The sequence below is a fragment of the Perna viridis genome, chromosome 1 (assembly GCF_037379345.1).
Source record: "Perna viridis isolate PV_CMFRI_1.1 ecotype Kerala chromosome 1, ASM3737934v1, whole genome shotgun sequence".
NCBI classification, from domain to species: Eukaryota; Metazoa; Mollusca; class Bivalvia; order Mytilida; family Mytilidae; genus Perna; species Perna viridis.
The window spans coordinates 37886730-37908557 of NC_142445.1; the positions used below are offsets into that span (position 1 = coordinate 37886730).

The 21828-nt window shown below is 34.8% G+C and overlaps 2 protein-coding genes across 2 annotated transcripts in view; both read right to left on the bottom strand.

The window, feature by feature from the left end:
* LOC148628629 (equilibrative nucleobase transporter 1-like) overlaps positions 1 to 8827 on the bottom strand; it is a 45653-nt gene extending 36826 nt beyond the window's left edge. Inside the window, exon 1 of the mRNA XM_088591307.1 lies at positions 7560 to 8827. The gene's annotated coding sequence lies outside the window, so the exon portion shown is untranslated. The remainder of the gene's footprint in view (positions 1 to 7559) is intronic.
* A 157-nt stretch (positions 8828 to 8984) lies between these two features.
* On the bottom strand, positions 8985 to 10361 carry LOC148628630 (uncharacterized). The gene is made up of 2 exons (XM_088591320.1): positions 10204 to 10361; positions 8985 to 9678 (listed from the first exon to the last, which is right to left on the bottom strand). Exon 2 carries the CDS (start codon positions 9671 to 9673, stop codon positions 9314 to 9316), a length of 360 nt encoding a protein of 119 aa, XP_088447446.1. The 5' UTR covers positions 9674 to 9678; positions 10204 to 10361; the 3' UTR covers positions 8985 to 9313.
* Between the last annotated feature and the right edge of the window lie 11467 nt (positions 10362 to 21828).

Genomic DNA, 21828 nt, shown 5'->3' on the forward strand with positions numbered 1-21828 from the left:
AAAATGCTTACATACTAGCATTATAGCTTAAGTCGTGGCAACCGTTCTAATGCAAAAGTGTCGAGGGCCTTATCCTCAATTTTAAGTTAAGAAAGTTTTGCTCGCAAATTTAAAAAAAAATCTACAGAAAAGAAGAAAGGGAGTATCGCAATTTTGTAGATAAGCGTTTTTTTTTAAAGTAATTTACAATAATTTCTGTACAAAGTAATTGATGTCTGTAACAAAATATTACAAGTGCCTCCTTCAAATGATTCACGTATATAGAAGGATGGCAAATTAGATATAATAGATGATACACCCTTCCCCACTTTATTGTTTAATGTAACAAAACAATGGCAAAATATCTTTCTCAAAATAAATGAAGAGAGAGTTCTTTCATTAAGACAAGCATTTTACAAAAATATCACAAATCTTGCTAAGCAAGCATTTAAAAAAAAATCTGTATTAATTCCCATATACTTAGTCGGTCCGGGACTTACAAAATTGAGAATGTAGAATAAACGATGACGTCTTCTTTTAAATCACAGGCACTCTGTGCTCCATTCATTGAAAGAGTAATCAAGGGAACCAAGGTTATAGCGGTAATCAAAAGAATGTAATCCAAAGACAAAGACCAGACATGGAAAACAGACATTCACAACAAAGAACATAAAGTAACTAAAATCATACATACAAAGTAACAAAAGTAAATGAGCAACTCGGACTCCACTAAAAACTGGGAGCATGGACCAGGTGCACCGGTAGGGTAAGCGTCCTCTGCTTTTCTAGAAACACCCGCCGAGTTGCTCATAAAAAGTCAAGTCCGGGGTAGAAAAACCAACACAAGGGGCTGCACAATGCCACTATCTAATAAAACAAAACGGCTTATATACTGGTATAGATATATAAACTGGGTTGATTTTTATTAGATAATGGTTTTATGCATTCCCTAGTGATATTTTTAATGAATGGGCATAGAATCAAGCAAAAATACCATTTTAATCAAATTAAAAAATTAGTGCATGTGCTTTAAACAACATTGGCAAAAGGGACATATTATTTAGCCTTCAGATGAGATCACCTGTAGGTATAGATGAACTTGGAAAAGAAAGCTCCTTTTTGCACCATTGATTAACAATATTTTAAATAAAATAACGGAACATATTATTTCCCTTATTCAAAAACGTTTAGGGTAAAATCTACAAAAGTAACTAATCAGTCATTTAGATCAATACTCTGCCCCCTAAATATAGTATAATTTAATGTTATAAGGGAATAAAGTATTTTGTCAAACATTGGAGTTTGACAAGGAACATATGGTAAGCAACAAATCAATGAATGGATGCATTGACACATCACTTCGTTGTCTGTATGAGAGATTTTACACACACTACAGGACTATAACTATTTTCGCAGTTAAGAATTTTGCAATTAAGTCTGTACAATAACTCTAATATAATAAAACCTGTCAAAACCGGACCATAAATGCTCCGAAAACCTGCCTAAACCAGACGCCTTTTTAAGTCTTTCAACGTCAATTTATTTTTTAACCTTAGTGAACCAAGCAATGTCTTTACCGAACATATTTTTTTAAGTCCAAAAGGGTTTCGGTTTATACGGGTGTAATTCTCCGTAACTAGACTCAAAGTATAAAAGGAAAACGTGTTCTTTTATCTGTGGAGGTTCTATTGCCTTACTGTATAAACGTTCTTATCCAGAAACAACGAGTTGTTTGAAATCGGCACTTTGCAAGAGTTATTGCTCTTGATTTGGTTAGATTTGGTTGATCTTAATGGGAGATTAATGGTAATACCAGTGCTAAATTTTGGCTAAATTCGTTCAAATAGCCTGCTTTGTAGGGCGACTATACAGTCTATTTCAAACCACGGCAGTTTTAGACTTAACTTGAAAGATCGATCAACTAAAAGATAAAATCAAGTCCAGGATACTCAAGATTAAGCAATATTCAAATCAAAAAGGAGAAACAGCAAAGACAGTCGGAAAACAATCATAAGCATACATGAACTAAACAAAAACACAAAGAAATCAAATGTAAATGAACAACACGGACGTTTCTTTTAAAGAAAGTTGAAAATCAGACATTACAATAACAGTTGTTCGATACCTTGGCCTGCTTTGATATCAATACTGAATGGTCTGAAGCCCATTTAAGTTGGTCCACTATCTTGACCGAATATGTTTACCAGGTATTACTTGTAAATACCTTAAAGTACGTTTCACCTTAACCCTAGCTTTAGATAGGCTAACTTTGGGTCAAACCGCTTTTATTAGGGCTAACAATATCAGATAACTGTTCCCCTAAATGTCGTTTTCAAGGATCAATTCTATTTTAACGTGGCCTCGTCACAGTAACACATGTTCTGATCTTTAAAGTGAACGTGTTAATGTCGATACTTCCAGTTGCCTGTCCGTTCTCTTAAAAAAACACTGTTACATGATGTATTGAAAGATTTTGTATTACCATTCCTCGTTGTCCCATTGTCAATATGCATTATTTTCCCGCACCATTCATGATCACTTCCACGCCAAATACAAATCGCCGACATTTTTCAGTATCATATGCATGTAGTGGTGCAGAGTATAAAATGGTTTTAAATATAAAGGTATACATGTAGTTTACGGATTGAACTTACGATCGAAAATCTAAATTTGGATTTGCCGAACGCATACACAAATAAATTCCTCGATCTTTGAGAATTGCTGGATAGCTTCTCACTTATGGTATAATTCCATAGAAATCCATACAATTATTCTCAAGTTATCATCCAGAAGCGCCTCGTTCAGCCCGGGTGTCAAAGGAATAGGCCCACAGCAGCGCTAAGCTTGTAGTAAAAGGCGACTAAATAGTGTTCAGAATTGCCGAGGACTAGGGCGCTCTGCCCACAGACCAACTGGGTTGTGAGCCCCACGTAGTGAAATGGGGTACCCCTGGCTTGCTATATGCTGGGGTCATCAGGCCATAATGCAGAAAACCTGACCGCAAACCATAGCGGTGCAATGTGTTGGGAAAGATGCATCGTTCCTCGCAAATTAAAGAACCCTGCTGGGTATTCAATAGGAGTAAGAACCTCTGCCCTCCGCCACAGGAGATTAAATTGTCCGACCCTATACCCATCTCCCTATTTCCAGTAGCAATGAAAATTCGTCGATCTTATTATCATTGTGTCCAATCCCATTTTTCATTTCATCACCATTTCATGTACATTTTATCATTCATTTCATGTTCATCGCCTGGATATAGCTGAAATATTGTTGTTTTGGCGTTAAACAACAACTATCAAATAACCAATCAATCAATCATCCAGAAACTGTACGGGCGAAGATGACAATAACGACGTCGCAGCACTTTTTTCGGGTAGTGTATACGCCTTTCGGCGACATGGCAACAATCCTGGTTCCCTTGATCCTTTGACACCTATGAAAAACTTAAACATAAGACAACTTTACGGATATTCCCATGGAGTTATATCAATTTTCTTCGAATATGTCATCAGAGAAGAATTTAATAACAGGAATTCTGTATTTGTTTACTTTTTTTTGTATAAAACATACCAGCTTATTCTGATGTTGGCGAGTCTGAGAATTTTCTTTCCTGACAACTTGATTCACAAACTAAAAATCATATTGTAGAGTGGGAGGAGGTGCACAGTGAAATTTAGGAAATGGAAAGGAGAGGAGGCAACACGATCTTGTGCGCAGATGGCACATGTATATTCGCTATTTCAAAGCTTAATACCATTGCTACATTCGCCTCTTTATGCAAATTAGTACAGTACACCAGACAAAGATTTATCATGAGTAGTGCTCATGCTTTCTGTTTTTTTTCACATCCTGTATAGCAATGTCTATAAGCTAGCGGGGTGATATGTACTGAGTCAGGGAGTGATCGTAGGTGTGTGGGTGAGATTGGAGGCAACATGACCATATATATGAACCCCATATATTCTACCTACTTTCAGGATTTGCCTAAACATTTTTTGGAGAACTAAATTATTTTTCATTATTTTAATTGAATGGCTGCATTAAAATACTAACGCGCAAAAAAAACCTCAGTTTGAACTTGAGCCGCAACATTTTTCTCATCTTCTTATATATACGAGGACATGACCGTCCCCGTTTCACTTACACACTCGATGACCTAAAACACTTATGATATCATCATCTAGTGCATGAAGTGTGGTCAGTTTATTCACCCTGTAACAATTGAATTTTATCATGTTGGAATTTATATTCTTTTACTGCGTTTATTTCCATTCAGGTTGATTTTGTTGTCATATATACTTCCATGGTAGTTTTGGTAACATCTAATAAATAATCATCTCATATCAATCAAAGTTTACTTTTTCTCCAGCTCATCGAGAATGTGTCCTTACATGCACACCAGCTTTTGGATTTCTGGTCAAGGCAAAAGTTCATTATTAAGGTTAATGTGCTGTTTTTGGTTATCGGACTTAAATAGTGACATCTCAATTTCATGATCAATCACACTTGGTGACGTATTGCACAAATATACCAAAATACTAGTAAACATAAAGATTAGGCAATATATCTAAAAAATTGTGGTAGCATACTACATTTCATTATATTCCAAGAGTCGTTTCCCGTTTCCAAACGGTTTCAAGGTCACAATCTCCTGCTATTTTAAAGCTTTACACGTCGGCCAAACTCGGTAATTAACCCCGCCTTTTAATGCAAACTAGTACAGTGCAACGGAAGCAGCTCCGCTTATTCTAATGAGTAGCGCTCATGCCCATTGAATTTTTCACATCCTGTATAGCAGAACCTATAAGCAATCGGAACTCCCCAGTCTTTCTGGTTACGCCTAAGTGTAGCGGAAATGGCCGAATAGTTCCGATTGAACCTTTAAGGTAGCGAAGTGATGCGAATTAAATTAGGCAACAGTTATAAATGTATAGATTGGAGAGCTTGGCTTTTTTTGGTTAAGTTACTAGTCTAGTCTAAAATGAGGTCATCTTCACTTTCATTAAGTTTAACCTATCATACATTTGACATGAGATGAACTACAGTATAGTAACCATGGTATAATTTTTTCGCCTTGTTTGACATTTTGCCTGACTTTTTTCATATGATAGTATGTATATTTGGATAGTGGCAACTAGTAATAACGCTGATGTCAAAACATTTATTTAGTCTCTATTTGCTATATAAGGTTAAGGGCATTCACATTCGAACCCAAACAAAACCTTGTCATTACTAGATTTCATAATGATAATCATAAAGATAAAGAATGTGTACGTCAAAGGAAAAAAACCGTTAATTTTTAGATAAAAAATGATAAAGACAAAGATGAAGAACATATCTGTCGCCTACTATTTGTCCAATCTACAAAGTTATCTTTTTCAAATGTGTACCATCGAACTATATGGTCAGAGTTCGATGTACCGATGTCAGATTTTAGACTGGGTTGCATTAAAAAAATGAAAAATTGTATAGATTTTCCTCGTCTTCAATTTCTATTTACTAGTAAAATTTTCAAACCATTTAATTAAGTGTAGATAAAATCTCAATTTATGATTAATTTTGATCAAACCGAGTCTTGGTCAACTAAAATTTATGTAAACTAAGGTAAGGTCTCTTGAACTGTGTACATGTAAAATGGTGGACGCGTTATATGTCAACTCAAGCTTAGTATGTATAATTTATTTTAATATGTGTTATAAAAAATGTCGTTTCCATAACTACTTGACACCAGAATGTTACCAGCTATAAAGAGGATTAATTTACTTAATGAGAAGATCCGTGAACAAGAGATTGGCGTATGTTTTACTCACATTACATATCCAGCAGGATAAATTCAAATAAGTACAAGTATTAATTAAGGTGACTGAACGAACTACGGACTTGAAGTTCGATTCTTACGTGTAATAGAGCTAGACGCGCAATGCATCTATCACTTGTGTAAAATGCCTTAGTTGCATCAAAATGATTACAGTATCTTAGTTTGGTTTGACGTAATACACTGTTCTAACAGCCTACTGTACAAAGGTGTTGATACCAAAAGAACGCATGTCATTTACATTAACCAAGATTGCGTGTTTGAGTTGCCGCCGCTTAGGTCATAAAGCTTAAATTGTTCAATACATGCATATAATCAAATTAGGTCAAAAGTATATCAACTCGACCAAAAACGGAAATCCGCATATTCACATCAAGTACACTAATTAGCTGCATTAAATGGTTAATGTATCATTATCTGTAAAGTTTACCCTCACAATGTACATAGGACAATCGGTAATAAAAGCGCTGTAGTTGGTGTTCAAAGTTGTAGTCTATTCACAGGAGGTTACTCCTAACAATGCACTGCTGAGGTTCGTGCCTACAATATTGGCTTCAATCGTAATCATAGTCCCCAAAACTGAACGGATCTTTCATTTTGTTGCTTTTTAGTATGAAAAACCTTCTGCATTCAAAATACCTATATTTGTTTGATAAATTAGATGCCTCTGCTACAACATTTTACTATCTGCAACATAATGACGTACAAAACTATTGAGCAAAATATTCGACAAAACGGTTACCTCTTCGTGTTGTAACATATATCTAATGCCACTATGGATACGACTGTTCAAGAGGTGCTCAGTGTGTACATAGTTACACAGAACCCTGCTGAACCCCTAGAGTAATGATTTTCAATTGATATTTGCACACAACACGATCCTAGTACAAACCACACTCATAGAAGTCCCACAAAAAGGAAGTTCATACCGGACAACAACCAAAGTCGCATCGTATGTCCTACTTATATAAAGCCACACACCACATTAGAAATCAAGTCTTCCAGTGGCAGCCGAGATAATTGCGATGAAAGTCATTCGGACGGACGGACAATGTGATTCCAATATACAACAAACTCGATAATTGGGGGTATATGGTTACCAAAAAAAAAAAAAAAGGACGACTAACGAAATTCATGATTAATATCAACTACATTTAAACTGTTCGAAATGTAATAATTGCAGTTCTCTAAGTTATATTTTCTTAATTGCCATCAAAGTTGTGGCGGTTGACAGGCAGGGTAACTCGGGATGTTGAAATGAGGGGTTGCGGAAACGAGATCGAGTCCGAAATTTTCTTTAGAGAGGGAAGTTGGGGGTTGAGGGAGGGGTGTGTATTGACACCTGACAAAGATGTCACATCCCATCAATTTAAAGGACTCCAAGTTACACTCAACATGCATGTACGAGCACACTGTAAATTTACATTCAATTTGGAAGATAGCGAATTCGATCATTTATTTTTTTTATTGTAAGTGCCAGTTATCAAGGAGTTTTCCTATTTTCATTTCTCATATTTATTAGCGACTTGACAGTGTCTTTTTCTTCTGTTTTTGAAAAAAGTATTTCTACAAAAATTAAAAGTAAAATATTTAAATCATGGTTCGGTCTTAAATGATGAAAGTAATAGTTACGGTTTTCCACCCTCCCATTTATATAATTAGACAGTAAAAACAAGTTTCTACTTATCTTTCATGAATTCTCAAAAAGCAATTGTCTGCGGAACTGTCGACAGTAGAATGAAATGTACGACATAACACTTACGTGACCTACGTCTATTAAAGTATCATTCTTCGTAAGAATCAGGCAATGGGTGGCACATCATGTTCTAATTTTGGCCTTCTTTGGCTCAGATGTATTCAAAACATCTAGGAATGCTATACAAATAATTCTGAGGCATCTGTGACATAGATGTTAGTAATTTTTACAGGGAAAATGTGCGGGCAAATTTTTCAGCTGCATTTCCATACATTTCAACTTTTAATCAATATATTAAAAGACCGACTTGATAAACAGCTTAAAAAAATATTTCTGGAGCTATAAACTTGGTAAATGCGAAAACACTTTCTTTGCGTTCTTTTTTCTTCATGTAACACACCTAATGCACAATTCGCATGATTCTTAGAATATAGGTTCGGGCACATAAATCGGAGTTCAGCTCGACAACGGTACAATTATTTCATTGCATTATGGTTTGCAACCCCCATCTCCTAGAAGTTGCTCAACCTTGTGTTGTTTCTCGATATTAAACGAGATCATATTCAGACGAGAACCGAAACTTTTGCAGGCAAGTGCTACTCTCATCTCTGTAATCAATTCGAAAGATGCGACTTGGACACAAACACTAGACTTTTTGCTCTATTCCATGGATGATACATCGGTTGAGTAAGATGAACACAATTTATTAACTTAGCTTTTCCCGATCGTTAAGTATCATGTCGAGTCAGCGAAACAGCAGGAAAAAAAAGACCAAGTAACCATCTGTTACCAACTACCTTACTTCGCTTGAAATTATCTAAGTTCGTTTTGCCGAATCGCATTTAGGAGGCATATTGAATTTCATGAGGAATAAACTTTGCATGTATGCAAGTCATCATACATGTACTTGTTTTGCACAAACATGAAGCTTTGGTTACTTCAAGAGAATTGCTGGTATCAATGTTTGAGTATGAAATACAACACAAAGGAAAGCGTCAACCAAGCGTGATTTTTGAACGAGACTCGCGACAAAACATGGCGGCCAAATAGCACGTGTTTTAGAAATAATCGAGATGAGCACTACCTAAGATCTGCAGTGTTTGTCACGCCATGGGCAAATAAGAGGTCTTTTTTTCATGTCAAGACTGAATCATGATTAATCATGGAAGTGAATAATGCCACGTCTTCCTTTTTCAATGAATGCCTTCGACTGCCGTCCTACTGCAAGACATTTAAAAATATTGAGTCTAAGACCGTCCTATTATAAGACGTTTAAAAATATTGAAACTAAATATTGACAAAGCAAGCATGACCCTAGCAAACATAGTTAATTTAAAAATAGCTATTGGAAAGTACTTTGTTAGCAACATTGGTATTGATTTTACCTCGGAGTACAAAACAAGGACATTGACCTATTTTGAAAATGGTAAACACCGCCATGTGTTATGACTATGTTGTTAAAGTTCATTGGTTGCAAACAAAAACAAGGACTTTTTCATGATTGCCACTATTTTATAATGTAGGAAATAATATTGTATAAACAAAAAATAATTGGTGAAAATGCGTAAATCTGAAAGTCATTAATTTGCGATTTTATCGCAAAAACAAAAAACAAAAACATGTCCAAATGGTAACGAAACTCAAAACTAATTCAACACCACCTTCGTTCTAAATAATGAACGCCGATCTGCACATGAAACAATTCATAGCACTTTTTCACAGAGATCACTATGTACAATTTGCCCTCATGAGGTAGCACTTCCTAAAAATTGCTGTATTTGGTCACACATGACTAGATACAGTTTCAGTGAATCACTAGGTTATTTGAAATCGAATGCCTGCTTTAATTCCTTCATTTTTAAATTTGTTGCTAGGCTTTGTTGTTGATTGTTGGCTTGAATGGCGGAATGGAATTGAGGGCTTGTCATTGGTGATCCAACTGGGGAAGCGGGCTCCCCTTCGCTGCCCATACTTTCAGTACGTTGGCGTCTGAAGATATTAGCTAAATGGGCTTGATGTCCTGAGGCATCGTGTTGTACCAAGGATGGGGCACCTCGGTATTTTCCTGTTGGTTGATGAGGTTTAGTAGGATCTGCATGAATTTCTGCCTTGTTCAAATGAGGTGCAAAATGAGGTGCATTAGAGCAATACTCTCTAATCTCTCTCTTTGTATCCGACATACTGCCTAAAATATAAGTTCTCTTATAGTTCTAACGAAAATCATATCATACACAACATTGTGACTGATTTAGGTCCATGAAATAGTAATTGAACAAAACATAATTCGAATAATGGCGAATGTTTCATATAACGTGTCCGCTCGTTTCAACAATATCTTCGTGAATGCAAGCCACACATTTTAAACTAACTGATTACTTATTTTTTTTTCTTTCAATAATATAAAATAAGATACCAGTTCAATTAAGCTTTTACAATCAATAGTGTGTCTCAAAAATGTACTAAATTCATGCAATAATTTCCATATGTAATTCAGAACACAATTTAAAGGAGTCCACAACTAAAATGAATTTGCATCTTTTTCTTGTTACATCTTCCAGTTAGACAAAATGTATTTTGCACCTCGCGTCCGTAACAAGCATACATTTGAAAAGTCGTACGTACACATCGAACTAAGCGAAAAAATACATATTTTTAAAAATATGTAAACAATATAACATACTAAGAGCTCTTGTGAAAAAGCAGGGCTTACCTGAATGTCTCTCTATACACGTTTTAGCTGACGTTTCACTGCAATTTCTGATTCAATTTATTAGCAGTACAAACTGATCGAGCTTCTTATATAGGGCAGCCCCTGCCGACTATAAACTCCGCCCCGTAGCTTCCCGCATAAACAAAGACAGCCTTGACTCAGACAACCACGTGGCGATCGACTTGTTTACAAACATTAGAGAGACCACGTGACATTTTCGATCAGAGGCTTAAACAAGGTATATCGAACTTCTACATAAAAGACAGCGAATGGTGTAAACAAAACGGACCTACACATTAACTTGCATTGTCCTTGAAATAAAATTCAACGTATACTTTGGAAACTAGGCTGACTTGATCCAAGTTTGAAACATTTCATTTTCGTTCCTAGCTGACCTAAGTGTAGAACTAAAAAAATAAGATGGTGAAATGTGAAGAAATGGTAACAACTAGCACACATTTTTCAAATCTTTAATAGAAAAGACAAGCAATTTTCATATGTAAATTTGGTGGCTCTATTCTCCTTTTAATCAGAAAAATTATTGAAATATTTTTTAAAAATTTGTTTTGTCAACCCACTGGATCACTCTATTATCTTAGCGTCTCTTATCTGTTCATGATCACATAGCAATAGTGTGAAAAATGTGTACTCGGTCTAATGGCTTTGCTACCAATTGTGCTCATGTAAATAAGAACATCGAACGTGACTCCGCTACATGTTTACTTCGAAAATTATGAAATCAAAAACATCAAAACAATGTTTAAATCAAAGTACAAAACTTCCAATGCCCCAAAACAGCCGATGTCAGACACATATTGTGCTGAGACTTGCTCGAATCTGCTGACCGACAATATTTCCTACTCAATTGTTTATGAAAGAACTGTTTTATATAAGTGTGAATCGATATTTAGGGAGGAGGATAAATCTTCAAAATGGGAAAAAATAACACACAAAAAATCAAGCAAACAAACAAAAGTATGAAAAATAAATAAAATAAACAGTCTTTAAAAGAAAAAGTTGTCAAACTTAAAAATAACTTTTGTAACCAGTCAAATTGTATAGCAAAAGTGAAAACTGCACGTACCTCGTTCCTGTAATTTACAAATTACAGCATGTACATGTATAATAAAAACACCTTCCCATGTACTTTTTGTCAATCATAATTACAAGGAATTCAGTGGCGGATCTAGAGGGGGGGACAAAGTATTTGCATCCCTTTTTATTGAAAAAAATTGTCATTTTCATGTGCAAAATAGACAAAAAAATGGTAAATTATCTCCTCGGACCTCCCATTTCTTCCGAGGAACCCTGGCTAACACTCTGCCTTTCAATTGCTACTTAATTAAAATATAACATTTAAGCCAGCATATGCTAATAAAAACTGTTCAGAGTCAATGGAATACAGTATTACCTTCCAAAAGTTAAAGTGGGCATTCTTTTATTCTTTGTAAGTTGGAGACCATTTGAATCTTCAAGGGGTAGGCCTAGGGGCTGGTAAATTAAATTTTGTGGAGCCAGTATTTCAATTTTTTGAAATTTTGCGGGTTATTTTCGACCATATCGGGGGCGGGGGTAGTTGGGGTAAGATTTTTCATATCCATTTCCCTGTTTGAAATCAACTAGCCTGGGGTCAGAAAATTAACTTATTTTCTTGAAGATGTGCGCCAGAATTATTACATGTATTGTCAACTTTTTTTAAGGACCAGAATATTTATTCAAAAAAAATAGCCGCCTCACCCCTCAGTATGGTCATCACGTAAGCTCAAACAATATCTTGCATGGTCTTAAAGGCAAATATGTCCATCTTTTTTTTATTTTTTCAATTACATGAAAACGAATTGTGTTGAATATTTGTACTAACTCTTCAACAGTGCGGTAACTCGCACATTTAAAAACTCGTGTATTCCTTTTATGAAGCTCCAGACACCATTAGCACACTTATAAGAGACAATTTACGTGTGTGCAAGTCGATGCAGACGAAAACGGAAATACTGATATTAATCATTATTAAAATTTATGCAAACATCTTTTATATGACAAGACACTGTCAGTTTTAAGATTAATGACCGAACGTTCAAAGCTAGAAGTAATTTGACTTGTTTTTATAGGTGCATCTGTATAGTTTCTTTCTTGCGTTTTTCTTGTAAAAATAGTAAATTATCTACATGTACTAGTTTTTTTTTTTGGACAGACTATCAACTCCAACGAATTCAAAAGTAAGGGGAAGGAGGTCTTCTTAGTTTTGATTAGTCGCATTAGATTTATAGTTCATTAAAGAAATTGAAAAGAAAAGCAACTTTTTTATACATTAAAGTATACAAAAAAAACTTAAAATCACGAATGAAGATCACCACGTGCATGTGTATCGGTACTTTAATTTAGGCCATGACCATTATGTCAAACAGTAAAAACGTAATTGCCCTTTCGGTCGAGACATTATAAATCAAACAAACAAACAAAGCATATCAGAAATTCGATGTACAAACAAAAACAGAATGTCGAGGAACCGCTTTGATCAATTCGGCCATTAACATTTGAAAGAGGTTCACGGTTATAGTAAACACAACTGTAATTGATCTGCGTGAAAAGGTGTAGAATTCGTTTTTGTTGAATATAAACCATACTTATTATATTTCATGACATTTTTAGACGTCTAATGCATCATTACATGTTTCACATTCATAACATATATATATTATATGTCACATCTGTTTTCAGAATAAGTATAAATATTATGAGTATTTATAAGGTTGTATAAAACTATGATGCTGCTGCTTTTGATGAAAAATTATGGAAAAGTGTGTGTGTGTGTGTGTGTGTGAAAAGGGGGATGCAAATTTTTGGTCGTTCCCTCCGCGGGACTCGAACTCGTACCGCTGTGACATCTATGGCAACGCCGCCTGCACAAAGTCCAGCGTCCTAGACCACTCGGCCAGCTAGGCTATATAAACTCTCCTTTTGTTGGAAATTTTTTTTGAATTTGTGTAAAATATTGGCGAAAAATAGTAGTCAGGAGGTATCCTTTTTTCAATATCACTGTATCCCCACCTGTTCTGAGACTGATGCAGAATTTTCCAGACTGGGAATATTGTACTGTTTTTAAGCATATGACGTAATATTTTAGAAAAAAAACTGATCAAACAATGTGAATGAAGGAGTCATTAATCAAGGGAGAAATCAATCGATCGAATGTATGGTGGCTTGCACTTGTTTCCCAAAAGTATATTGGTCCAAAACTAGACACATATTGTCCTTCCTAAGTTTCTATAACAACCTTAATATACATTAACATGCGAACCTTTTGTTTTCATTGTATAGATTCCCAAAAGAACATGTCTGTTATTTTTATGATATAACTATCGAAATTGTGAAATTTACGCTGACTTCAAATAACGGATTCAAGCGATTTCGTAACATGAGAGGTGTTTTTTTAAATTACACAAAAACATATAGAGGGTAATTGTTAACAAGTTTTGTCAAAGGTAATGTAGCCGTTATAGAAATTGACAAATTGTACATTTCTATTTGAAGTACTTATCAGTGTCACAGACTGTGTATTGATATTCTAGTCCACACAGTCATGATCTATTTATAATTATTAATTTGACAACTAAGCTAAATTAAGAGGAAGGGGCTAATGGGTGGGTATTCGTTTTTAACTCGACACCATTTGCTTAGATAAGGTGATCAATTTGTCAGTATTTTCAAATCTTATATTACATGTATACATTTATGAAATTTCGTACAAAACGAAGCTCTCCTCGGCTTTACTTTCTATCATGTTTAATTAAAACTTCAAGGACTCCGCCAAGGAAAAAGCCAAAAACAAACAAACAAACAAACAAAACAAAACCAAAAAAAAAAATTAAAAACAATAAAAACAAAAAACAAAAAAACAAAAAAACAATAAAATCAATACAAAACAATCTATGTTTTCAGCTTATCACAAGAATGACAAAATGAACCTGTTGGGTTTCTTTTAAATAACTTCATGTCATGCCTAACAACCTTTTTTTATTAAAACATTTTTGAAGAATTTTTCTAACGCATGTTTATTGAAGACAATTGCAGAAAAAGATTAGAAACTGACAAAAATTATTTCTATTAAATTACATTTGCAGACTTCGAAAGGAATGCTGATGCGGTAGAGGACTCTGAAATTAATTCTATGCAAATCTTCAAGTGGACAAAAATTAATATACATTCAGTATAGTAAATTGATTTTCACTGAAAACAGACCTGTTGTGCATTTTCCTTCGCCTTGTTTGAACGAAAACTAAGAAAATATAGCTAAATAGCAAGTTTGGTATGTACTTATTTACCGGAATAGGAATCGCAAGCATTGAACTCGAATCATAGAACTATAAATATACCTGTGAACATATGGCCTATCATTAAATAAATGGGCTGGATTTAATCATTGATTTGTGGGTATTAATCAGATTTAATAGAATAAGACAGACAGGAGCTTTAATGTGTGGCTTTACATATTTTATCCCCTTTTCAGTGCCAAGATTTTTGCATCCTCCGACCACCACCCCTCACATTGTCAAACGAGAAAAATATCAGTGAACAGATCGAAAACGGATGTCGTCCTTGATCTTTAGGATCATGAACTAGTGCGGGGTTATATGCAATAGTTCATAGTAGATAATATTTTAATCGGACACCTTACGAGGTTAGAGTAGATTGGTGATTTGAAAAGAAGACAAAGATTAATAAATTGTGGAAACAAAGGACCCGAAAATAAACTGATTCCGATAATTAAGTTAAGTAATTCGATCCAATATAACAATGCTTGTGACCTAGCCAAGGACATGTGCACTATCGTCACTGATCATGATCATTGACCACGTATTGAAATTCACTCGTTGATAAAAATTGTCAGCCCACTACCCTCAACTTTAGCTTGGACCTAAGATTTGCATACAGCTGCCTCTATTGTCCCTTAAGAAACCCCAGGTTGGTATTCATAACTATGCTGAACTTTCTTTGTTTACTGCAAACATGCATGTAGGTCAACACAGTAAACATGTTTATAAAGCCCCGATATGGCCTAGCCTTATAAAACATGCATTCCGAACATTTATCTGCGAAATATTATGTGCTCTTGTGTCAAGGATCTGCTCGTTTACAACTTTTTTTTCTACGTTCATAGTTCTTGAAGGATGGACGTGTTTAAATGAAATAACAAATGAACTTAATAGTTGAATGAAAAGTATTTAAGATTATTTACTTGACAAATTACATCCCTACATTGTAAAAGATTATATCACTACCTTTTAAAAAGTATGCAAAAGTATATCACGTAGCATTTTTAAAGCACTGCATTTAACTGACCGCTTAACACGCGATTGCAAACAGTAGCTGCATTTTTTTTTAAAATTCTGCTCTCAAAAGTGCGATGTATATTTACTCATTTTAACTGAAACTGCGGAGCACCCAAACAATAAAACATGAAGATTAAGGACAAACGACCACGCCCTCGTATTTTTTCGACAAGATTCTTTTAGGCTAGTCGCCCATGCATTGAGCCTAGATGGGCGAAGTTAGAACTTTTAAAGTACACTTGTGTGTTTATGTAATTCTATAGAATTTAAAGAAAAATGATTTCAGCTTGAAGATAAATCACGTTCAAGCTGTCTTGTAAAATATTTTTTTTAATGATTTTTTGTTTTGTTTTTTTTTCCGTTTGTGTTCTGCAGAAAAATCTATTTATTATATTCATTTGCATAATTGTCGAACAGATCACAAACAGAAGAGGCATCAAAAATAAAATAAAATAAAATAATCTAAAAAAAAAATTACTAAAGAAGGAATGAAAGAAGATGAAGACGGCAACATCCGGTTCGTCCCTTGATAATTGTTCTATAAAGTGTTCCATCCTTGTCCTAGGACTTAAAAGCTAGTTAATAAGAATATTAGTACATAAACGTTTTGTTCTACAACAGTAAAAAAATTGATGAATATTATAAAAATAACAATTATGTTTATTTCTAGACAAAAGGGAAATTTAAAATGTAAATTTACAATACTCGTTGAGTTTATTTGGAGACTTGAAAATTAAAGTTTAACGTAAAACATGTAATATGGTGCTGAATGGTAAAGATACATGTAACACTAAAAATGTTTTTGGTGTTCAATTGGCTGAGCAATATTTGAATAGTTTGTAGAATTGATGATGACTATATAAACAAAACTGTCCGTGTACATATATGCAAGATGCATGTGTTTTTTCCAGGTATGACCTAAGTGTACCATGTACTTTATACATGTAATCAAGTGACGTACTTTGTCCTGTAAGTATATTACACCCATACATTTATAGGTCATAGCAATGAAAATTATGATTAAAAGGGTTAAATGTCTAGACCAACAAAAGCAGGCAATACATGCTGTACAGTACAATATTTTCCCATTGCCCAACAGAAACTAACAGGTAATCTGTTAAACAAACGATACTTTAGTCAGTGTCTCTCGATAACGAGCCTACTTATTCAATCCAGTGGTGGATGTGGGGGTAGGGATGGATTTCGGGGTTTTGAAAGTTTTATGTTTTTTCAAACATGGTCGATAATGAGTAAATAATAGCATGATAATGAGCCCTCCACTTTTCCAAAGTTTCTGGATCCGCGCATGCATTTTTACTCATAACAGGACACACTACAACTACTTATAAATCCTTAAATTAAGTTTAAAAGTAAGCATATAATATTTTATGCATACCTTTTTAACTTAATTATAATTCATTCATTCGTCGTTTATAACCCCGTAAGTCATCCCATCAACAAAATGTCAAGAACCGTTTTAGATCATTTAGGTTGTTTGCCTGCCTAGGAGTCACCCATGCATGATACTGGCAGAGCAAATGTATTCTGTTTACTTCTAGAATTTGTAGAAACGAACGAGCTTTCTTGCCATCTACTATAATTATGATAATATGTCATAATGTGAATGCATGGTCAGTAATTTACTTTTGCATTAAATACGAGGTCATTGACATTTGTAAAGTTATCGTTAAACTTATTGATAACGGCAGGTACTTGAGAAGTGTTTATAGTTGAACAATTGTGCATAATATATGTTTTTAGGCGCGAAACTAGGGTTCAGAATGCGCTGAATATAGTGCTGGTTTTGAGACAATATGAAAGTGAAGCTAATATATATGTTGCATGATTAAAAAAGGTGGCGGGTTGCATGTACAATGGTGGAATAAAGACATATTTTGTACCTAAAATTAATCGAACATTGTTTTTGTTCTGTTGAAAATCAAAATTAAATTATCTTTATTTCGTACTTTGTACTTCGTACTTACCCGATACCATCAGAGGTTGTCCTATTCAGTTACATCATGTGCTAATATTCGCGCTCTAGATTTACTTACGAGGAAGTATCAATCGGTTAACGAAAGCTTTATTTTATATATTCTAGTTGGTCGGGCTGTCTAGAGCGTTGGACAGTGCAGGCGGTGTTGCCATAGATGTCAGAGAAGAAAAGGGGTTCGAACCCCGATGAGGGAGCGACCAAATTTGCATCGCAAATTTGCAACGATTCTAGAGTTATATAAAACGTCTCAGAATGTGACGACTCTATTCGTTACACTACTCCATCAGATCAAATTGATACAGGAATGATAACGTGAACTTATAGAAGTGTCTGAGAAAATTCCAACGATGTTAGAACTGTCAAATTTGCGATGCAAATTTTTGGTCGTTCCCTCCAAGGGACTAGAACTCATACCACTGTGACATCTATGGCAACACCGCCTGCACTAAGTCCAGCGCCCTAGACCACTCGACCAGCTAGGCTATATATATATAGAAAGGTCTGAAAAATTCCCAACGATGTTAGAACTGTCAAATTTGCGTTGCAAATTTTTGGTCGTTTCCTCCGCAGGACTCGAACTCGTACCGCTGTGACATCTATGGCAACACCGCCTGCACTAAGTCCAGCGCCCTAGACCACTCGGCCATATATATATATAGAAAGGTCTGAAAAATTCCCAACGATGTTAGAACTGTCAAATTTGCGATGCAAATTTTTGGTCGTTCCCTCCGCGGGACTCGAACCGCTGTCACATCTATGGCAACACCGCCTGCACAAAGTCCAGCGCCATAGACCACTCGGCTAGCTAGGCTATATTAAAATATAGCTTTCGCTTGCCGGTTCATTCCTCCTCGTAGGATTAATCTAGGGCTGTAACTTAGTACACGATGTATGGTAGTACGGGACAGTTCATTTAGATGTTATTATCATCGGTTCAAATTGATACAGGGAAGATATGTAAACGTACAGAAAGGTCTGAAAAATTCCCAACGATGTTAGAACTGTCACATTGATACATTAATCCGATGGAGCAGTGTAGCAAATAGAGTCGTCACATTTGTTTGTATATTATTGATTTGTTGTGACATGCAATACACTAACAAAACCTCTTCATCTCCAATGCAAAGGTTAACGAACTTAAAACTGCTCTTTTGTATTATTTCCTTCCGCTTTGTCAGCGGACTGTCTTTGTCTCTCAATGCTGACGAGGCAAAGCCCTAAACAAGAGTACTCTTGAAAGAAGTTCAAGTACAAAAGAAAATGTCAAGTGGCTTTTTGAAAAGTCAAGGCCAGATATCGAAACAAAAGATAAAATAAAAAGTAATATTTTATATAATAATTTAAAAAGACTAAGTTTACGAGTGATTTCCACACAACTTGCAATATTTAAATCGTGTGACGATTTTATTACATACACATTATGTTGACATGCTTAAGTTGATAATTTCAATTTATTAGTGATACGTGTAGCAGTACATGATACAGAGAGGACGACGCACGGGGTAACTTCAATTTTCATTAATATTCAAATTTATTCAGAAAACTGCGATTAAGTTACTGTTTTAATCAAAAACCTTTAGCCTAATATTGTAACATACCATATATTATTTATACCATCCGTATCTACCTGCCCCCGTGCAGGTCCGGGTGTTACAAGAATAGACCTGCAGCAGCGCTAAGCTTGGCGTAAAAGGCGACTAAATAGTGCTCAGAACAATAGCCGGGGGCTAGGGCGTAACTGGGAAGTGTGCCCCACGTTGTGTAATGGGGTACCCCTGGCGTGTTACATGCTGGGGTTGTCAGGCTATAATACGGAAAACCTGACCGCAAACCATAGTGGTGCACCGTGTTGGGAAAGATGCCAAGTTCCTCGCACGTTAAAGAACCCTACTGTGGTATTCTCCCGGAGTAGGAACCATAGGGCTCCGCCACAGGAGGCTAAATTGCCCGACCCTACCCACTTCTCCCCATTTCCATTGGCAATCAAAATTTGTCGACCCCATTGTCCTTGTGTCCCACCCCTTTTTCATTTCATCATTTCATGTTCATTTTGTCATCAGTTTCATGTTCATCGTCTGAATATAGCTGAAATATTGCTGCTCGGACGTTAAACCCCAACAAACAAACAAACAAACGTATCTATCTGGCATGATTTCGATCACATATTAACCTCCGTAACTTACCCATCTCTTACCAAGTACCTAATATGGTTTAGTACAACACACGCTGATTAGTGACAACATTGTCATGGATGTCGTGTGTCTTTTATGAAGGTAACGGGATAAAATATCCTGGTTTACTTGGATAGTTTTAGTGAGATCATACATAGCGTCTTCAAAGGGAATTTTGTAAGTTAAACCAGAACAAATGGAATAAAAAAACAAACCAATCACCAAAGAGTCAAAAACAGTGACGAGAGATACGTAACTAAATCATTATTTGTATTTATTTAAGGTTTGGAAAAGTTAGAAACTTGTTCTAAAATTAAACTATCACCCTAACTAGAGGCCATCATATTACCTTCTTCATGAAGTAAAATATCTATTTTCGAAAATATATACAAAAAATTTAAGCTGGTTGGTCTTAATTGTTGTAACCCTCTGTACAGTTGCTTATTGTGTTCCGTAAACCAGGACGATCAACTTTAATAAGATAGGGAAGGATGAACCACACCGGTGTTAGTGATACATGCTACGGAACAGATGTCGGAAATGACTGTTTTAAGGCGCATGTTATCTCTATTTAAAAAAAAATCAAATTGAAGTGAAAAATGCTTTTAAACAAAACCATGTCCACTTTAATGTCTTTATGTTATGTAACACGTGAAGTATGTTTAAGTATGAGCTTAAATAAAAGATTTTGACATGGATTTTAATCACATACTGGATTTATTTAATAGAACAGGAAATCAAATCGAACATTTCATACTTACGTGAGTCGTAATGTAGCAACTTTGCTACTAAGTTTATCGTTATTAACAAGCATTATTTATCATTACCTACGCAAAGAATCTCAATTAGATTTATTATTTTCTTTTAAACTAAATCTTAATCTTACCGCTTATCGATTTGGTTTTCAGTCTAAGATTTTTTACTTTGAACTTTATACGTAGATGCAAACGTGCGTTTAATATTTTGTCTTTTCCATTTATGTTATGAAGCATCTCAATGAAACTATAGTATATGGAACAAGAAAACGGCTTCGTTCCATCCTGAAGGAAACAATGAAAAAGAAAGGCAAAATTACTAACGAGATATTCATCCCCACCTTTACCACACATCCAGTACTATTAAATGGTTACTAGCATTTGTTGCAAACTAATCATGCACCTATTTAAACATTGCTTACTACAATGCTAGAATATTTAAAGCATGAATTATATTTTAATTGTAATATTGTGTAGTCAGACTTAAAAAGGGTCATTTCAATTCATGCAGATGGCGACTAATAGGTAAAGTTTATAGCTTATATGTACAAGCAGGTACATGTTATACATGTTAATTTTCCAGGCAACGTAGATGAATTCGGAAAACTATAACACTCGTTTGACATCTTTTCGTATTTTCTATTTGTCTATTGGTATTGATAGTGTGATACAATTATACCTTGTCAATCTTAATTTTCATTGTCTTGCATTTTTATATGTTGAGAATATGTAACTAGTACTAGCAAATTTTGAACTAAAATGGGATTCATCACATACGATGCAATTTCTATAGTATAATAAACCATAAACATTTTACTAATTAGAATGAAGATAAATTTCAATGTCTTCATTTCAAATTCTTAGTCTATTCAGTAATCAAAGAAATCGCATTTTAAATTGTGTTCTGTTTTTACAAATTCTAGCATTCAAAACAACAAAACACACACACACACACACAAAAAAAAAAAAAAAAAAAACAAAGCAAAGCCAAGAAACCGAACTGTTTAATTTGGGAAATGCCGAAAACTTTTATTGTCTGATCAACTGAATAACAATTACTGGTACCCATTATTTATGTTGTATTTTTATTAAAATAAGTATTGACGTACATTGTTTTGTTGACTTTTGTGTTATGGCGGCGATGATAACAATAAACATCAATAATTGAAACAATATGTCGAATGATTTGCCTTACTCTTATGTATATTCGATTTGTCTTAATTTGTAAATTTTACTACATGTATTTAAAATGTGGTTAAAAAGAAACTTGTTATTCATAACGTCCTTAGCCTAGCATTTTTATTCAATAACAATGTACACTTGGAAATTGCTCAACTGACATTTGTACATACTATACAAATATCAGCTGCCAA